The sequence below is a fragment of the Oncorhynchus mykiss genome, chromosome 12, assembly GCF_013265735.2.
Source record: "Oncorhynchus mykiss isolate Arlee chromosome 12, USDA_OmykA_1.1, whole genome shotgun sequence".
Taxonomy (NCBI): Eukaryota; Metazoa; Chordata; class Actinopteri; order Salmoniformes; family Salmonidae; genus Oncorhynchus; species Oncorhynchus mykiss.
The window spans coordinates 60,757,745-60,778,032 of NC_048576.1; the positions used below are offsets into that span (position 1 = coordinate 60,757,745).

Here is a 20,288-nt window from a genome sequence, read left to right on the forward strand (position 1 = left end):
AGTGAGCCCACTCCCTTGTCTGAGAAGCAACCCCACACATGAATGAATGGTCTCAGGATGCTTTACTGTTGGCATGACACAGGACTGATGGTAGCGCTCACCTTGTCTTCTCCAGACAAGCTTTTTTCCGGATGCCCCAAACAATCAGAAAGGGGATTAATCAGAGAAAATGACTTTACCCCAGTCCTCAGCAGTCCAATCCCTGTACCTTGTAGAATATCAGTCTGTCCCTGGTGTTTTTCCTGGAGAGAAGTGGCTTCTTTGCTGCCCTTATTGACACCAGGCCATCCTCCAAAAGTCTTCGCCTCACTCTGCGTGCAGATGCACTCACACCTGCCTGCTGCCATTCCTGAGCAAGCTCTGTACCGGTGGTGCCCCGATCCCGCAGCTGAATCAACTTTAGGAGACGGTCCTGGCTCTTGCTGGACTTTCTTGTGTGCCCTGAAGCCTTCTTCACAACAATTGAACCTCTCTCCTTAAAGTTCTTGATGATCCGATAAACTGTTGATTTAGGTGCAATCTTACTGGCAGCAATATCCTTGCCTGTGAAGCCCTTTTTTGTGCAAAGCAATGATGCACGTGTTTCCTTGCAGTTAACCATAGTTCACAGAGGAAGAACAATGATTCCAAGCACCACCCTCCTTTTGAAGCTTCCAGTCTGTTATTCGAACTCAATCTGCATGACAGAGTGATCTCCAGCCTTGTCATCGTCAACACTCCCACCTGTGTTAGCGATAGAATCACTGACATGATGTCAGCTGGTCCTTTTGTGGCCGGGCTGAAATGCAGTGGAAATGTTTTGGTGCGATTCAGTTCATTTGCATGGCAAAGAGGGACTTTGCAATTAATTGCAATTCATCTTATCATTCTTCATAACATTCTGGAGTATATGCAAATTGCCATCATACAAACTGATGCAGCAGACTTTGTGAAAATGAATATTGTGTCATTCTTAAAACTTTTGGCCACGACTGTACATATGAGATGAGTAATGCAAAATATGTAAACATTATTAGTGACTAGTGTTCTATAATTAAAGTGGCCTGTGATATCAAGTCTATGTTAAGTGCCTTGCGAAAGTATTCGGCCCCCCTGAACTTTGCGACCTTTTGCCACATTTCAGGCTTCAAACATAAATATATAAAACTGTATTTTTTGTGAAGAATCAACAACAAGTGGGACACAATCATGAAGTGGAACGACATTTATTGGATATTTCAAACTTTTTTAACAAATCAAAAACTGAAAAATTGGGCGTGCAAAATTATTCAGCCCCTTTACTTTCAGTGCAGCAAACTCTCTCCAGAAGTTCAGTGAGGATCTCTGAATGATCCAATGTTGACCTAAATGACTAATGATGATAAATACAATCCACCTGTGTGTAATCAAGTCTCCGTATAAATGCACCTGCACTGTGATAGTCTCAGAGGTCTGTTAAAAGCGCAGAGAGCATCATGAAGAACAAGGAACACACCAGGCAGGTCCGAGATACTGTTGTGAAGAAGTTTAAAACCGGATTTGGATACAAAAAGATTTCCCAAGCTTTAAATATCCCAAGGAGCACTGTGCAAGCGATAATATTGAAATGGAAGGAGTATCAGACCACTGCAAATCTACTTAAGACCTGGCCGTCCCTCTAAACTTTCAGCTCATACAAGGAGAAGACTGATCAGAGATGCAGCCAAGAGGCCCATGATCACTCTGGATGAACTGCAGAGATCTACAGCTGAGGTGGGAGACTCTGTCCATAGGACAACAATCAGTCGTATATTGCACAAATCTGGCCTTTATGGAAGAGTGGCAAGAAGAAAGCCATTTCTTAAAGATATCCATAAAAAGTGTTGTTTAAAGTTTGCCACAAGCCACCTGGGAGACACACCAAACATGTGGAAGAAGGTGCTCTGGTCAGATGAAACCAAAATTTAACTTTTTGTCAACAATGCAAAACGTTATGTTTGGCGTAAAAGCAACACAGCTGAACACACCATCCCCACTGTCAAACATGGTGGTGGCAGCATCATGGTTTGGGCCTGCTTTTCTTCAGCAGGGACAGGGAAGATGGTTAAAATTGATGGGAAGATGGATGGAGCCAAATACAGGACCATTCTGGAAGAAAATCTGATGGAGTCTGCAAAAGACCTGAGACTGGGACGGAGATTTGTCTTCCAACAAGACAATGATCCAAAACATAAAGCAAAATCTACAATGGAATGGTTCAAAAATAAACATATCCAGGTGTTAGAATGGCCAAGTCAAAGTCCAGACCTGAATCCAATCGAGAATCTGTGGAAAGAACTGAAAACTGCTGTTCACAAATGCTCTCCATCCAACCTCACTGAGCTCGAGCTGTTTTGCAAGGAGGAATGGGAAAAATGTCAGTCTCTCGATGTGCAAAACTGATAGAGACATACCCCAAGCGACTTACAGCTGTAATCGCAGCAAAAGGTGGCGCTACAAAGTATTAACTTAAGGGGGCTGAATAATTTTGCACGCCCAATTTTTCAGTTTTTGTCGTTCCACTTCATGATTGTGTCCCACTTGTTGTTGATTCTTCACAAAAAAATACAGTTTTATATCTTTATGTTTGAAGCCTGAAATGTGGCAAAAGGTCGCAAAGTTCAAGGGGGCCGAATACTTTCGCAAGGCACTGTATATAGGGCAGCAGCCTCTAACGTGCTAGTGATGGCTATTTAACAGTCTGATGGCTGTTTTTCAGTCTCTCAGTCCCATCTTTGATGCACCTGTACTGATCTCACCTTCTGGAAAATATAGGGGTGAACAGGCAGTGGCTCGGGTGGTTGTTGTCCTTGATGATCATTTTGGCCTTCCTGTGACATCGGGTGCTGTAGGTGTATTGGATGGAAGATAGTTTGCCCCCGGTGATGCGTTGGGCAGACTGCACCACCCTCTGGAGAGCCTTGTGGTTGCAGGTGGTGCAGTTGCAGTACCAGGTGGTGATACAGCCCAACAGGATGCTCTCAATTGTGCATCTGTAGAAGTTTGTGAGGGTTTTAGGTGCTAAGCTAAATGTCTTCAACCTCCTGAGTTTTGAAGAGGAGCTGTTGCGCCTTCTTCACCACACTGTCTGTGTGGGTGGAGCATTTCAGTTTGGCCGTGATGTGTACACTGAGGCACTTGAAGCTTTCCACTTTCTCCACTGCGGTCCTGTTGATGTGGTTAGGGGGGTGCTCCATCTGCTGTTTCCTGAAGTCCACGATCAGCCTATTTGTTTTGTTGATGTTGAGTGAGAGGTTATTTTCCTGGCACCACACTCCCAGGGCCCTCACCTCCTCCCTGTAGGCTGTCTTGTCATTGTTGGTAATCAGGCCTACTGCAGTTGTGTTGTCTGCAAACTTGATGATTGAGTTGGAGGTGTGCGTGGCCACAGGGAGTACAGGAGGTGGCTGAGCACGCACCCTTGTGGGGCCCCTGTGTTGTGGATCAGCGAAGTGGGGGTGTTGTTTTCTACCTTCACCACCTGGGGGCAGCCTGTCAGGAAGTCCAGGACCCAGTTGCACAGGGCGGGGTTCAGACCCAGGGCCCTGAGCTTAATGATGAGCTTGGAGTGTACTATGGTGTTGAATGCTGAGCTATAGTCAATGACCAGCATTCTTACATAGGTATTCCTCTTGTCCAGATCGGATACGGCAGTATGCAATGCGATGGCGATTGCATTGTCTGTGGATCTATTGGGTGGCGGTAAGCAAATTGAAGTGGGTCTAGGGTGTCATGTAAGGTAGAGGTGATATGATCCTTGACTAGTTTCTCAAAGCACTTCATGATGATAGAAGTGAGTGCTATTGGGCAATAGTCATTTAGTTCAGTTACCTTTCTTCTTCTTCTTCTTGGGTACAGGAACAATGGCGGACATCTTGAAGCATGAGGGGATAGCAGACTGCAATAGGGAGAGATTGAATATGTCTATAAACACTCCATCCAGCTAGTCTGCGCATGCTCTGAGAACTCCACTGGGGATGCCTCTGTGCCGGAAGCCCTGCTAGGGTTAACACGCTTAAATGTCTTACTCACGTCAGCCACGGAGATGGAGAGCCCACAGTCCTTGGTAGCTGGCCGCGTCGGTGGCACAGTGTTATCCTCAAAGCGGGGCGAAGAAGGTGTTTAGCTTATCCGGAAGCAAGACCTAGGTGTCCGCGACCTGGCTGGTTTTCCCTTTATCTGTAGACCCTGCCACATATGTCTCGTGTCTGAGCCGTTGAATTGCGACTCCACTATGTCTCTGTACTGATGCTTTGCCTGTTTGATTGCCTTGTGGAGGGAACAACTACACTGTTTGTATTCAGCCATATTCCCAGTCACCTTGCCATGGTTAAATGTGGTGATTCGCGCTTTCAGTTTTGCGCAAATGCTGCCATCTATCTACGGTTTCCGGTTTTGGTAGGTTTTAATAGTCACAGTGGGTACAACATCTCCTATACATGTCCTGATAAACTTAGTCACAGTATCCATGTATTCGTCAATATTATTCTGAGGCTACCCGGAACATATCCCAGTCCACATGATCAAAACAATCTTGAAGCATGGATTCCGATTGGTCAGACCAGCGTTGAATAGTCTGTAGCACGGGTACTTCCTGTTTTAGTTTTTGCCTATATGAAGGGAGGAGCAAAATAGAGTCGTGATCAGATTTCCTGAAGGGAGGGTGGGGGAGGGCCTTGTAGGCATTTTGAAAAGTTGAGGATCAGTGGTCCAATGTTTTCTCAGAGCGAGTGCTACAGTCAATGTGTTGGTAGAACTTCGGTAGCGTTATCCTCAGATTAGCTTTGTTAAAATCCCCGGCTACAATAAATACGGTCTCAGGATATGTGATTTCCAGTTTGCATAAAGTCCAGTGTAGTTCTTTGAGGGCCGTTGTGGTATCGGCTTGAGGGTGAATATACACGGCTGTGACTATAATCAAAGACATTTCTCTTGGGAGGTATTACGATTGGCATTTGATTGTGAGGTATTCTAGAATGGGTGAACAAAAGGACTTAACCTCTCTGATCTCCCAAACCCGGATCCGGTATCGTGACTACAGCCTCAAGCTCATTACCATAACGCAACGTTAACTATTCATGAAAATCGCAAATGAAATGAAATAAATATGCCATCTCGCAAGCTTAGCCTTTTGTAAACAACACTGTCATCTCAGATTTTCAAAATATGCTTCTCAACCATAGGAAAACAATAATTTGTGTAAAAGTAGCTAGCTAGCAAAGCATTTAGCGTTAGCATTAGCGTTAGCATCCAGCACGCAACATTTCAACAAAAACATAAAAGCCTTCAAATAAAATAATTTACCTTTGAAGAACTTCTGATGTTTTCAATGAGGATACTCTCAGTTAGATAGCAGATGCTCAGTTTTTCCAAAAAGATTCTTTGTGTATTAGAAATAGCTCCGTTTTATACATCACATTTGGCTACCAAAAAAAAATACGAAAATTCAGTCCTCAAAACGCGAACTTTTTTCCAAATTAACTCCATAATATCGACTGAAAACATGGCAAACGTTGTTTAGAATCAATCATCAAGGTGTTTTTCACATATCTCTTCATTGATACATCGTTCTTGGACACATGGTTTCTCCCCTGAATCAAATGGTAAAGTACAAGCAGCTGGCAATTGCGCACCGAATTCCACGCAGGACACCAGGCGGACACTTGGAAAATGTAGTCTCTTATGGTCAATCTTCCAATGATATGCCTACAAATACGTCACAATGCTGCTAAGACCTTGGGCGAACGACAGAAAGTGTAGGCTCATTCCTTGCGCAATCACAGCCATATAAGGAGACAATGGAAAACAGAGCTTCAGAAATTCTGCTAATTCCTGGTTGATGCATCATCTTGGTTTCGCCTGTAGAATGAGTTCTGGGGCACTTACAGACAAAATCTTTGCAGATTCTGAAACTTCAGAGTGTTTTCTTTCCAAAACTGTCAAGAATATGCATAGTCGAGCATCTTTTCGTGACAAAATATCGCGCTTAAAACGGGAACGTTTTTTATCCAAAAATGAAATAGCGCCCCTAGAGATCTAACAGGTTAAGTTTCAATATGTTATCACAATCTCACCATGAGTAGTTAATCATGAAACATATACCCCCACCCTTCTTCTTCCCGGAGAGATCTTTATTCCTGTCTCCGCAATGAACTGAGAACCCAACTGGCTGTACGGACTCAGTATATCCCGAGAGAGCCATGTTTCCATGAAACAGACTATGTTACAATCTCTTATTTCTTTCTGGAAGGAGAACCTCGCCCTGAGCTTGTCAACTTTAATATCCAGAGACTGAACATTAGTGAGTAATATACTCAGAAACGATGTGTGGTGTGTGGGCCTCCTGAGTCGGACTAGGAGTCCACTCCGAATTCCTCTTGGATCAGCCTCTGGAATCAGTTCAATTGCCCTGGGGAACAAAGGATCCAATTAGGGAAAGTCGTATTCCTGATCGTAATGCTGGTAATGCTGGTGAGTTACCGCCGCTCTGATATCCAAAAGTTATTTCCCGGTTGTATGTGATAACATCAAAACATTTCTGGGCTAGTAATGCAAGACATTTTTTTTTAATACTGCAGTGGCTTAGGAGCTAGAAGCATGGCTGCCCTAACTGTCGGTACCATCTCAACACCATCTTAACTGAGTCACACGTGACAAATCACTTGCGGTACGGTTTTGGAAAAATAAAACATTAATTGCAGTGCCTTAAGAAAGTATTCATACACGTTGACTTATTCCACATTTTGTTGTGTTACAGCCTGAATTCAAAATGGCTTAAATTCATCTACACAAAACTCCATAATGACAAAGTGAAAACATGTATTTCAACATTTTTGCTAATTGTTTGAAAATTAAATACAGAAAATATCTAATTTACATACAGTACCAGTCAAACTTTTGGACACACCTACTCATTCAAGGTTTTTTTTTTTTTTTTACTATTTTCTACATTGTAGAATAATACTGTAGACATCAAAACTATGAAATAACACATATGGAATCATGCAGTAACCAAAACAGTGTGAAACAAATTATATTTAATCTTTTAGATTCTTCAAAGTAGCCACCCTTTGCCTTGATGACAGCTTTGAACACTCTTGGCAGACCCTTTGCTAGAGACTCGAAATTGAGCTCAGGTTCATCCTGTTTCCATTGATCATCTTTGACATGTTTCTACGACTTGATTGGAGTCTCTACCTGTGGTAAATTCAATTGATTGGAAATTATTTGTAAAGGCACACACCTGTCTATATAAGTTCCCACAGTTGACAGCGCATGTCAGAGCAAAAAACAAAGCCATGAGGTTGAAGGAATCATCCGTAGAGGTCCGAGACAGGATTGTGTCGAGGCACAGATCTGGGGAAGAGTACCAAAAAATGTCTGCAGTATTGAAGGTTCCCAAGAACACAGTGGCCTCTATCATTCTTAAATGGAATACATTTGAAACCACCAAAACTCTTCCTAGAGCTGGCCGCCGAGCCGAACTGAGCAATCAGAGAAGAAGTGCCTTGGTCAGAGAGGTGACCAAGAACCTGATCGTCACTCCGACAGAGCTCCAGAGTTCCTCTGTGGAGATGGGCGAACCTTCCAGAAGGACAACCATCTCTGCATCACTTCACCAATCAGGCCTTTATGGTAGAGTGGCCAGACAGAAGCCACTCCTCAGTAAATGGCACATGACAGCCCACTTGGAGTTTGCCAACAGGCACCTAGAGAACTTTCAGACCATGAGAAACAAGATTAAACTTTTTGGCCTGAATTCCAAGCGTCATGGCTGGAGGAAACCTGGCACCTTCCCTACGGTGAAGGATGGTGGTGGCAGCATGCTGTGGGGATGTTTTTCAGTGGCAGGGGCTGGGAGACTAGTCAGGATCGATATAAAAATGAACGGAGCAAAGTACAGAGAGATCCTTGATGAAAACCTGCTCCAGAGTGCTCGGGACCTCAGACTGGGGCAAAGGTTCACCTTTTCAACAGGACAGCGACCCTAAACACATAGCCAAGACAACGCAGGAGTGGTTTCGGGACTCTGAATGTCCTTGAGTGGTCCAGCCAGAGCTTGGACTTTAACCCATCCCAACATCTCTGGAGAGACCTGAAAATAGCTGTGCAGCAACACACATCCAACCTGACAGAACTTAAGAGGAGAAACTCCACAAATGCAGATGTGCCAAGCTTGTAGCGTCATACCCAAGTAGACTCAAGGCTGTACATCGCTGCCAATGGTGCTTCAACAATGTACTGAGTAAGGGTCTGAATACTTATGTAAATGTGGTATTTCCATTTTATTTATTTATTTTTGCAAACATTTCTGAAAACCTGTTTTTGCTTTGTCATTGTGGAGTATTGTGTGTAGATTGATGAGGGGAAAAAATGATTTCATCCATTTTAGAATAATGCTGTAACTTAACAAAATGTGGAAAATGTCAAGGAGTCTGAATACTTTCTGAATGCACTGTATAGGGTCCAACAGCTGACTGTGAATGTCAGAGCAGAAACTATACCTTGAAGTCTAAGGAACTGTCAGTAGATATCTGAGATATAATTGTGATGAGGCATATTTCTGGGGAAGGGTATAAAACAATTTCTAAAGTGTTGAAACTTTCATAATTGGGAAATGGAGAGAAAAAATATGGAACTACCCTGCCTAGAGCTGGCCGTTCGGACAAGAAGTACCTTGGTCAGGGAGGTGACCAAGAACACAATGAACACTCTGACAGAACTCCAGAGGTCCTTGGCTGAGATGGGAAAACCTGCCAGAAGGACAACAGCACTTCAGAAATCTGGGCTTTATGGGAGAGTGTCCAGACGGAAGCCACTCCTGAGAAAAATGCACATGACAGCACACCTGGAGTTTGCAAAAAAGGCACGTGAGACTGAGATCTTAAGGCAAAATATTCTGTGGTCTGATGAAACACTCTTTGGCCTGAATGCAAAGTCTGGAGAAAACCACGCACTGCTTATCACCCGTCTAACACCATCCCTACCGTGGTGGCAACATAATGCAATGGGATGCTTTTCAGCGGTAGGGAGACTTCTAAGACTCGAGCCAAATACAGGCAAATCCTTGATGATAACCTGCTTCAGAGGGCAAACAAACTTAGACTGGGGGGCGAAGATTTACGTTCCAACAGATCAATGACCCCAAGCACACAGCCAAAGCAACGCTGGGATGACTTCAGAAGAAGAATGTGAAAGTCCGTGAGTGGCCCAGCCGGAGCCCAGACTTGAATCCGCCGCCAAAGGAGCTTCTACAAAGTATTGACCTGGGTGGAAATACTTACAGTTGAAGTCGGAGGGTTACATACACTTAGGTTGGAGTCATTAAAACTAGTTTTTCAACCACTCCACAAATGTCTTGTTAACAAAGTATATTTTTGGCAAGTCGGTTAGGACATCTACTTTGTGCATGACACAAGTCATTTTTCCAACAATTGTTTACAGACAGATTATTTCACTAATAATTCACTGTATCACAATTCCAGTGGGTCAGAAGTTTACATACACTAAGTTGACTGTGCCTTTAAACAGCTTGGAAAATTCCAGAAAATGATGCCATGGCTTTAGAAGCTTCTGACATCATTTGAGTCAATTGGAGGTGTACCTGTGGATGTATTTCAAGGCCTACCTTCAAGGCCTACCTTCAAACTCAGTGCCTCTTTGCTTGACAACATGGGTAAATAAAAAAACATCAGCCAAGACCTCAGAAAGAAATTGTAGACCTCCACAAGTCTGGTTCATACTTGGGAGCAATTTCCAAATGCCTGAAGGTACCACATTCATCTGTACAAACAATAGGTGTATAAACACCATGGGACCACGCAGCCATCATACCGCTCAGGAAGCAAACGCATTATGTCTCCTAGAGATGAACTAACTTTGTTGCGAAAGGTGCAAATCAGTCTCAGAACAACAGCAAAGGACCTTGTGAAGATGCTGGAGGAAACAGGTACAAAAGGATCTATATCCACAGCAAACGAGTCCTATATCGACTTAACCTATATCAACAAAGATCATACTTTTTGGAGAAATGTCATCTGGCCTGATGAAACAAAAATAGAACTGTTTGGCCATGATAACCATTGTTATGTTTGGAGGAAAAAGGTGCAGGCTTGCAAGCTGAAGAACACCATCCCAACCATGAAGCACGGGGGTGGCAGCATCATGTTGTGTGGGTGCTTTGCTGCAGGAGGGACTGGGGCACTTCACAAAATAGATGGTGTCATGAGGTAGGAAAATGTGGATATATTGAAGCAATTGAGTGTATGTGAACTTCTAACCCACTGGGAATGTGATGAATGAAATAAAAGCTGAAATAAATAATTTTCTCTATTATTCTGACATTTCACATTCTTAAAATAAAGTGGTGATCCTAACTGACCTAAGACAGGGAATTTTTATTATATTTCTGTATTTTATTTTCAATACATTTGCAAACAATTCTAAAAACATGTTTTGACTTTCATTCTGGGGTATTGTGTGTAGATGGGTGAGTGGAAAAAAAAGATGTTTCATCAATTTTGAATTCGGGCTGTAACAACAAAATGTGGAAAAAGTCAAGGGGTATGAATTTGTTCTGAAGGCACTGAATGTGTGCGATTGCCACTAATCTTCTGTGAAGTGTGTGTACCCCCCCTACTGGCTGAAGGGGAATACAGTTCAAAGGCCTACAGCAGGTGTTGGCAACAGGACAGGGTCCAAAAAGACTGTAAAATCACCAGAAAGTCACCCAAACATTTGTTGAAGTAAGAATCCTGTACGATTCTATTGGACTAGAAAAGTAATCCGATTGGATCCTTTAGGATTTTGTCACCCAAATCAGAATCCTATTATACTAATAATGCCTTTTGATTAGGGATTACTATAATACAATAACATTATTATTATATTTTTTGCATACAATATAGCTCAGTATTTGTATTATTTGTTTTATACAGTCTTTTTTGCTCATCATTATCAAGGGAACCAATCGTTTTGTAGGTGACTGTAGATATATATTAATGACCATCTACTCTCTCTCACACACACACTTTCCCCCTCTCTCTCTCTCCACCAGACATTCTTCAGGGGCAACACCACTTTATATCAGAGAATGAAGCTCTACATCGAGGACATGTGGAATAAGTGTGACATCACAGCCATCTCACTCTTTGCACTGGGAATGTGCTGCAGGTGTGTGCATTTACAGTAGCTACAAGAAGATACTGAGTATACGAAACATTAAGAACATGAAGCTCTTTCCATGACAGACTGATCAGGTGAATGAATCCAGGTGAACGCTATGATCCCTTATTGATGTCACTTGTTAAATCCACTTCAATCAGTATAGATGAAGGGGAAGAGGACAGGTTAAAGAAGTATTTTTAAGTCTTGAAACACTTGAGACATGATTGTGTATCATTCAGATGGTGAATGGGCAAGACACAAAATGCAAGTGCCTTTGAACGGGGTATGGTGTTAGGTGCCAGGCGCACTTGTTTGTGTCAAGAACTGCAACGCTACTGGGTTGTGTATCAAGAATGATTCACCACCCAAAGGACATCCAGCCAACTTGACACAACTGTGGGAAGCATTGGAGTCAATATGGGTCAGCAACCCTGTGGTATGCTTTCGACACGTAGAGTCCATACCCCTACGAATTGAAGCTGTTCTGGGAGCAAAGTGGGGGAGAGGTGCAACTCAATATTAGCAAGGTGTTCTCAGTGTAATGTGTTTATGTTTCTGTGTTTCGATGTAAACAAGGCTTTTTATTTACATGATTATTTTAAATGTATGTAGTTCTGTCCTTGAGCTGTTCTTGTCTATTAATGTCATGTAATTTGTCATATTTTATGTTTTGTATATGGACCACAGGAAGAGTAGCAGCTGCATCAGCAACAGCTAATGTGTATCCTAATAAATAAATAAATAAATGGATAAATATATATATTGTGTGTGTGTGTCTGTGACTATAACCAGGTGTTTGTTGTGTGTTCTAGAATGTTCCCGTGGTCCTATGAGTTTGGCCGTGCTGTGTTGGCTGTGGACTACATGGTGTTTACCCTCCGTCTCATCCACATCTTTGCCATCCACAAACAGCTGGGACCCAAGATAATCATTGTTGAAAAAATGGTGAGTGCTTTCTAAAAAGAAAGAGAAAACCCTGTGCACTGCAGTGTCTAAATAGTAGACTTAGACATTGCGTCGTTGTATCTGTCTCATTATGAGGACATGGGAGCATGGACAGTGCCATTGTGGCCATCTCCATTTTAAAGTAGTCCATTTTATTCTACTACTTCCATGAGTTGGCAGACAAACTGAAAGATTACCAAAGATGGTGGATAAATAAAGATGAATGACTCCACGACTTCACCATTTCATTTTTTATTTCAAGGTTCCTGTCTATGTAAGTGGGCGTTCCCTCTCTTGTGTGAGAATGCTTTCCTACATGAGCGCACATTTCCTCTATAATCGCTGGGATGCTCACATAAGAGAGGAAACAGCTGGATTTGGTCTACATATTGGCCCCACCCGCCCTGCTCCAACATATCACTGGCACATTTTTTTGGCAGTGAGATGTCTCTTTTCTCTACTGTCTCTGGGGCACACCCTCCGTGGGCAGTAAGTAGACCAAAGCAGCCCCGCCTCAATCAGAAAAATTAAGGGAGTGGGATGCCTCGCTTCATCTACTGTCTCTGAAGGTGCATAATGCCACCTAGAGTGTATTGTTATAACAGGTATGAAGCCAATGTTTGTGATGTATTGCCACCTGCAGTTATGGAATGTTTGCTCACAATTATAATTGGCTGATCCCTCCTGATGACCCGCATTGTGATCCTTCTTTGGCCCATAGGAAGTTCCACCCAGTTGACTACTTAAAGATTGTGGAAGTTCATAATGGCGCTGGCCATGCTAAAATGGGCTTTTGGGCACTAGAGTCCTCTATCTGTCTCTATGGTCTAGCTCCAAGTGCTGGTTTTGGCAGTAACGACTAGTATCAAAACTGAACACTAGATGGTGATGCCATTTTCCCCAATGAATATCTGTTCCCCTCCTGATTGGCAGATGAAAGACATCTTCTTCTTCCTGTTCTTCCTGGCGGTGTGGCTCCTGGCCTACGGTGTAGCCAATCAGGCGCTGCTCTACTCCTACGACCCCCGTCCCGGTTGGATCTTTCGCAGAGTGTTCTACAGGCCATACCTACACATATTTGGACAGATCCCCATACACGAAATGGATGGTGCGTTGATGTTTGTGTATGAATGTGGTTTGCATGTGTATGTAACATAGTATAATCTCACCTAGATATTTTAAAATTAATGCACTAAATTCTAATCGCTCTGGAATAGAGAGTCTGCTAAATAAAAACAAATATATATATATATATATATATATATATTACTCTCTCTCTCTTTCTCTCTCTCTTTCTCTCTCTCTTTCTCTATTCTTTCACTCCTCTCTCTCTGCATCCCCCCTTACATCAACACCTACCCAATCTACCCTCTTTGCCCTACCATTTTAAATATTTATTTTCACACCCCTCCTTCTGCTTCTTCCCATCCTTTCAAACTCTCCCCCTCTCACTGCCTCCTGCCCTTGTCTTCCTGTCTCTCTGTCGGTAGCTGATAAACTGGATGAGGGGATAGAGTGCACCAATAACGCCACTCTGGTCGAGGCGGGGGCAGAGCCCTGCATGAGTACCGACCACAATTGGCTGGTGGTCATCTTATTGGTCATCTTCCTGCTGGTCACCAACATCCTCCTGGTCAACCTGCTCATCGCCATGTTCAGGTAATGGACCCTCTGTCTGTCCCTCTTTTACTTTCTCTCCCTCTTCCACTCTCTGTCTACCTTTCACTCTCTCTAGCTCTTCACATTGACGAGTGTTGAGGAAGTTATCAAGAGATAACTTAGAGATGTATTAATTCTCGAGACATTACTGTAATATTACTCAAACGTAGCCCTACCTCCAAATCACGTTTGTTGCCATGCTTCCCTTGGAGATCTGCAGAATGTTGTATAGCCAAAACAGTTTGAATCGTCCTTTTTATTAGAGGGCTCCCGAGTGGCGCATTGGTCTAAGGCAATGCATCTCAGTGCTAGAGGCGTCACTACAGACACCCTGGTTTGAATCCAGGCTGTATCACAACCAGCCATGATTGGGAGTCCCATAGGGCATTGTACAATTGGCCCAGCAACATTTCGTCCCGATACCTCTACTGCAACTCTCTTCAATGAGAATAAGCTCTCTGTCCTTCTTTCCCATCTAGCGCCCCCCTCCATATCCCTGTTTCACTCTCCTTGTGTTCCCCTCGACAGATCGTCACTCATTCAATAGGCCCCTCTAATCCGTGGGTTGAATTTCTCTTATTTTATCTAGTTCCTCAGGGTGTCTTGGAATAGTGTTGTTGGATTTAATTTAATCAACTTTTTTTATTAGAGTGTTGTCCCAATGGCATGTTTTTCTGGCTCAGCTTTATCTGTGTGTCATTGGGGCTCAAAATGTCATGAACTAAAAAATATAATAAAACCAATCTTTTTTTATATGAGCGAGAGTCACCTATTTCCTGATATTCAACCTTTTTACTGTCTCCCTCTCTCTGCCTTTCCTCCAGTCACACGTTCTCCAAAGTGCAGGAGCACAGCGACAACTACTGGAAGTTCCAGCGCTACAATCTGATCGTGGAGTATCACTCCAGACCCTGCCTGGCACCACCCTTCATCCTCATCTCCCACCTCCACCTCTTCATCAAGAGACACATCCGCAAGATCCCCTCCACGAAGATCAAACACTTTGGTGAGAGAGGGAGGAAGATAGAGGGAGGGAATGGGAGGGAGAGCGTGAGGAGGGAAGAAAGGGAGGGAGAGGGAGGAAAACAGTGCCGGCGCCAGAACGAATCAGTTGGAAAGGCATTTGATTTCTATAGTGTGGCACATTTTTTCATGGGACCTCCTATGTATGTATAAAAAAAAAGGCATGTAATTTAACTGTAAAAAGGTATTACCTTTTAATGTGCCATCAACACAACCAGTTATGTTTTCATTTGGTTGTCAAACAAATCACTTCAAAAAGTAGGATATCTTTGCACATTAGTCCCAAAATTATTCCAGCATCTTAACAGTACACTGTGCACCCACCAACTTTCCTTCAATTCGCAACTGGCTGGAACTATCTCCCCGGAGAATGCATCAGAGTGAGCGCCCCTCAGTCTTACTATATACAGGTCATACATCTGATGCTGTCTTGCCAAAAAGAGTATGACATGTCATACTATTTTTGGCCAGACAACATCAGATACATGGACTACACTTACTGTAGGAGGGGGGGGGGGGGGGGGGGGGGGGGGGGCGCTGTTTCACTCTCTCAGATGCTTTATCTGAGATTGATGCATCTTTCTGTCTGCGCCCATCTCAGTCAAATAAATGATCATAACGCCGGCCCGGTAGGAAGACCAGTGATCAGATAATTCACTTCAAGTATTGAACTTCAAGTATTTTAGAAGTCCACTTCCATTTTTTCCATATTTTTTTTCTCATTTTCTCTTCTTCCCAATTTCTTTGTTCTTCTCCTCCTCCTCTATCCCTCATTCAGTTCTGGAGATCCATGGTAGGGAGGCCAGTAGACTGAACACGTGGGAGGCCATCCAGAAGGAGAATATACTCTTTGCCCAGAACAAACGAGAGAGAGAGAAAGACTCAGAGAGACTCAAACGCACCTCCGTCAAGTGAGACATCTCACCTAGACTAAATGCCAGATTCATTTAACAGCTTCAGTTAACAGCTCGGCTTCTATCTGGCCTATGAATAGAATGGTTGAGATGCTGTAGCTGATGGATCCTCCTGTGTTAGGAATCGGGTCAATAACATTTTAAATTCATGAATCGGAACTTCAATTCACTTCCTGAATGGACTGAGAAGTGAATTGACCCCTAACCTTTGTTGTGGTCCTGTGTTGTGGTCATGTTTGAAGGGTGGACAATGTATTAAAGCAGATGGCAGAGATTCGGGACCACGACCGCAGGCTGAGAATGTTGGAAACCGAGGTTAGTGTCACCCTGCTTTATCTGCCCAGTGGCAACCAGACACACGTGCCAGAAGTTTCAGTGCTCCTTAATGGGCGGGATGGTTTAGTGGGTGTGTATGTGTCTGTGCACGCACGTGTGTTGGTTAGTGTGTAATCGTAAGTATGTGTGTGTCTTCATTTGGACTGCAGCTGTTGCATCTGCCTGCTCAGCACTGAACAGACCACATCCGTCATGGTTCTCTCTCTCTCTTTCTCTCTCCGTCCCTCTCACATTCCCAGTTGGAGTACTGTTCTAGTGCCCTCTCCTGGATGACGGAGGCTCTCTCTCAGAGTAACTTGGTAAAGACCACACGTCCTCCGCCCGCTCTCAGAGGTAAGGTTGCATACAGTTTACCTTATGATATAGGTTACATGTATGATCTATTTCTATGGAAGGTTGCCTCCTACCTCTCCAGTTACGGAATATAACATGTCAATTATTAGAATGTATTGATCCCCAGTACATTTTATTACTTGGACTTACAGTTGAAGTCGGAAGTTTACATTCACCTTAGCCAAACACATTTAAACTCAGTTTTTCACAATTCCTGACATTTAATCCGAGTACAAATTCCCTGTCTTAGGCCAGTTAGGATCACCACTTTATTTTAAGAATGTGAAATGTCAGAATAATAGTAGAGAGAATGTTTTATTTCAATCATCACATTCCCAGTGTGTCAGAAGTTTACATACACTCAATTAGTATTTGGTCGCATTGCCTTTAAATTGTTTAACTTGGGTCAAACGTTTCGGGTAGCCTTCCACAAGCTTCCCACAATAAGTTGGGTGAATTTTTGCCCATTCCTCTTGACAGAACTGGTGTAACTGAGTCAGGTTTGTAGGCCTTGCTTGCACACGCTTTTTCAGTTCTGTCCACAAATTCTCTATGGGATTGAGGTCAGGGCTTTGTGATGGCCACTCCAATACCTTGACGTTGTTGTCTTTAGGCCATTTTGCCACAACTTTGGAAGTATGCTTGGGGTCATTGTCCATTTGGAAGACCCATTTGCGACCAAGCTTTATCTTCCTGACTGATGTCTTGAGATTTTGCTTCAATATATCCACATAATTTCCCTACCTCATGACGCCATCTATTTTGTGAAGTGCACCAGTCCCTCCTGCAGCAAAGCACCCCCACAACATGATGCTGCCACCCCCGTGCTTCACAGTTGGGATGGTGTTCTTCGGCTTGCAAACCTCCCCCTTTTTCCTCCAAACATAACGATGGTCATTATGGCCAAACAGTTCTATTTTTGTTTCATCAGACAGAGGATATTTCTCCAAAAAGGGCGATCTTTGTGCAGTTGCAAACCGTAGTCTGGCTTTTTTATGGCGGTTGTGGAGCAGTGGCTTCTTCCTTGGTGAGTGATCCTTTCAGGTTATGTCGATATAGGACTTGTTTAACTGTGGATATAGATACTTTTGTACCCGTTTCCTCCAGCATCTTGACAAGGTCCTTTGCTGTTGTTCTGGGATTGATTTGCACTTTTCGCACCAAAATACTTTCTTCTCTAGGAGATAGAATGTGTCTCCTTCCTGAGCGTTTTGACGGCTGCGTGGTTCCATGGTGTTTATACTTGCGTACTATTGTTTGTACAGATGAACGTGGTACCGTCAGGTGTTTGGTAATTGCTCCCAAGGATGAACCAGACTTGTGGAGGTCTACAATTTTTTTCTGAGGTCTTGGCTGATTTCTTTTGATTTTCCAATGATGTCGAGTAAAGAGGCATTGAGTTTGAAGGTAGGCCTTGAAATACATCCACAGGTACACCTCCAATTGACTCAAATGATGTCAATTAGCTTATCAGAAGCTTCTAAAGCCATTACATCATTTTCTGGAATTTTCCAAGTTGTTTAAAGGCACAGTCAACTTAGTGTATGTAAACTTTTGACCCACTGGAATTGTGATACAGTGAATTATAAGTGAAATAATCTGTTGGAAACAATTGTTGGAAAAATTACAAAGTAGATGTCCTAACCGACTTGCCAAAACTATAGTTTGTTAACAAGAAATTTGTAGAGTGGTTGAAAAACAAGTGTTATTGACTCCAACCTAAGTGTATGTAAACTCTGACTTCAACTGTATGTAATAATTGCAGTTTCTGTTATGTTTTTACTTTCAGATCTGACCTCTCTCTCTCCAACTAGCTGACAAATGTCTGATGGAGAATAGTGAAATCTGGACGCGCACACACGACCTCTTAGTTGTCCCTCAAAGTCGATGATGACAAATGTTCCTCTTGTGGATTGGGGATATCACTTTAAACACACACACACACACACACACACACACTCAAACCTAGAATCACTGTCACTCAGGGCCAGTGGTGTGAAGTACTTAAGTAAAAATACTTTAAAGTACTAAGTGGTTTTTGGGGGTATCTGTACTTTACTTTACTATTTATATTTTTGGCAACTTTTACTCTTACTTCACTGCATTCCTAAAGAAAATGATATTATTTTTACTCAATACATTTCCCTGACACCCAAACGTACTCGTTACATGTTGAGTGCTTAGCAGGACAAGAAAATTGTCAAATTCACACACTTATCAAGAGAACATCCCTTGTCATCCCTACTGCCTCTATTCTGACGGACTCACCAAACACATGCTTTGTTTGTAAATTATGTCTGAGAGTGGGAGCGTAAAATAAACAGGACAATAATGCCGTTTGGGGTGCTTAATATAAGGAATTTGAAATGATTTATACTTTTACTTTTATAGTATATTTTAGCAATTACATTTACTTTTGATACTTAAGTATATTTCAAACCAAATACTTTTAGACTTTTACTCAAGTAGTATTTTACTGGGGGACTTTCACTTTTACTTGAATCATTTTGTGTTAAGGTATCTTTACTTTCACTCAAGTATGTCAATTGGGTACTTTTTCCACCACTGCTCAGGGCCAAGGAATGTCAAGCAATGTCAAACACGGACTCGATGCTCTTTCATCCATCCTTTCAATGTCGTTTTTTAGCGTTGATCATTTGAACTACTGTCATTTAATATGTGGACCATTGTTGCTCTTCTATGTTATACTTTGTTGTTCCTATGTTCTATAAATCTTGTTCCTGTGGGTTATAGAATGTGAGGAGAACAGGACAATCTGTTCTTCATGTAATATGTATAGACATTTTTAAAAGGTGTATTCAACCTGACACAATCACAAAAATGTTGGTTTGCAGTCAATGACCAAAAGCGCCCTCTTTGGGCGCATGGTATTAATATTTTTCATAATTTCATAATTAATAAAGATTAAAACATACAACAAAAATATGGTGTTTTTATGTCAAGGTATTGTTATATTTCAGTCTTCTGTGATGTATATAAAGTGCAATATTGGAATGCTAACTCAACATTCTATACATTTCAAGTCTATATGTGACATGGTACAGGTGTCTTATTTTTTTTAAGCATCGTGTAATTGTCTCTGGCCCCTCCCAGTTAGCTGGAGTGATGAGCTCTACAGCAGTCTCACAACTCAATCACTGGTTGAAAACTGTTTTTTGTAGATAATTGGCCCTCTTTCTGGGACTCACCCACAAACAGGACAAGCCTGGCCTGCTGAGGAGTGACGGACTCCATCCTAGCTGGAGGGGTGCTCTCATCTAATCTACAAACATAGACAGGGCTCTAACTGCCTTAGCTCCACAATGAGATAGGGTGCAGATCAGGCTGTTAGCCAGCCTGCCAGCTTAGTGGTCAATGTAGGAGAAAATTCATGACTATGGGTGATTTTCCAGTATCTAGACTGTTCTCCCAGAAGTTGTGAGCAGAATCAACAGTCAACAACAGAGTTAATTCAGAATAAAGACTGAGGCCAGGTGAATGAACAGAGCTGGATCAACATGGAGTTAATCACTAGACATGTAAAAACAGAACGTAAGCAGAAAATGTATGCCTGTGCTGTTATAGGCCTGAGGGAAGTTATTGCCTGGTCCTGTGACTAGCTTTAATGCATGTGATTGTATTGTATATGTATGTCTGTGCCATTACAGGCTTGGGGAGAGCCATTGTGTAGTCCTATGCGTATCATTGGACAGACACCTGCATTATTATTGTTTTTGTATCATTGCTATGGATACGCCACCAATATAATCTGTAAACAAGCAAGAATTGAGACAGAAAGATAATGGTGGCAAGAGGTGAAGGGGTGTTAATCATCAACATAGAGAGGAATGACCATGTGTGTTATCTGAAAGTGGGAATCTAAAATGCCTATTCCATGGAATTGCTCGGCTTTGT

At 42.6% G+C, this 20,288-nt stretch overlaps 1 protein-coding gene across 1 annotated transcript in view; it reads left to right on the forward strand.

Moving 5' to 3' along the window:
* The window catches only part of LOC110539079 (transient receptor potential cation channel subfamily M member 4), an 80,450-nt gene extending 61,133 nt beyond the window's left edge, over positions 1 to 19,317 (forward strand). Inside the window, exons 19-27 of the mRNA XM_036937948.1 lie at positions 11,054 to 11,169; positions 11,976 to 12,108; positions 13,042 to 13,216; positions 13,599 to 13,767; positions 14,592 to 14,773; positions 15,569 to 15,701; positions 15,947 to 16,019; positions 16,280 to 16,373; positions 18,163 to 19,317. Coding sequence (XP_036793843.1) covers positions 11,054 to 11,169; positions 11,976 to 12,108; positions 13,042 to 13,216; positions 13,599 to 13,767; positions 14,592 to 14,773; positions 15,569 to 15,701; positions 15,947 to 16,019; positions 16,280 to 16,373; positions 18,163 to 18,191 — 1,104 coding nt within the window. The 3' untranslated portion in view covers positions 18,192 to 19,317. The remainder of the gene's footprint in view (positions 1 to 11,053; positions 11,170 to 11,975; positions 12,109 to 13,041; positions 13,217 to 13,598; positions 13,768 to 14,591; positions 14,774 to 15,568; positions 15,702 to 15,946; positions 16,020 to 16,279; positions 16,374 to 18,162) is intronic.
* The last annotated feature ends 971 nt before the right edge of the window (positions 19,318 to 20,288 follow it).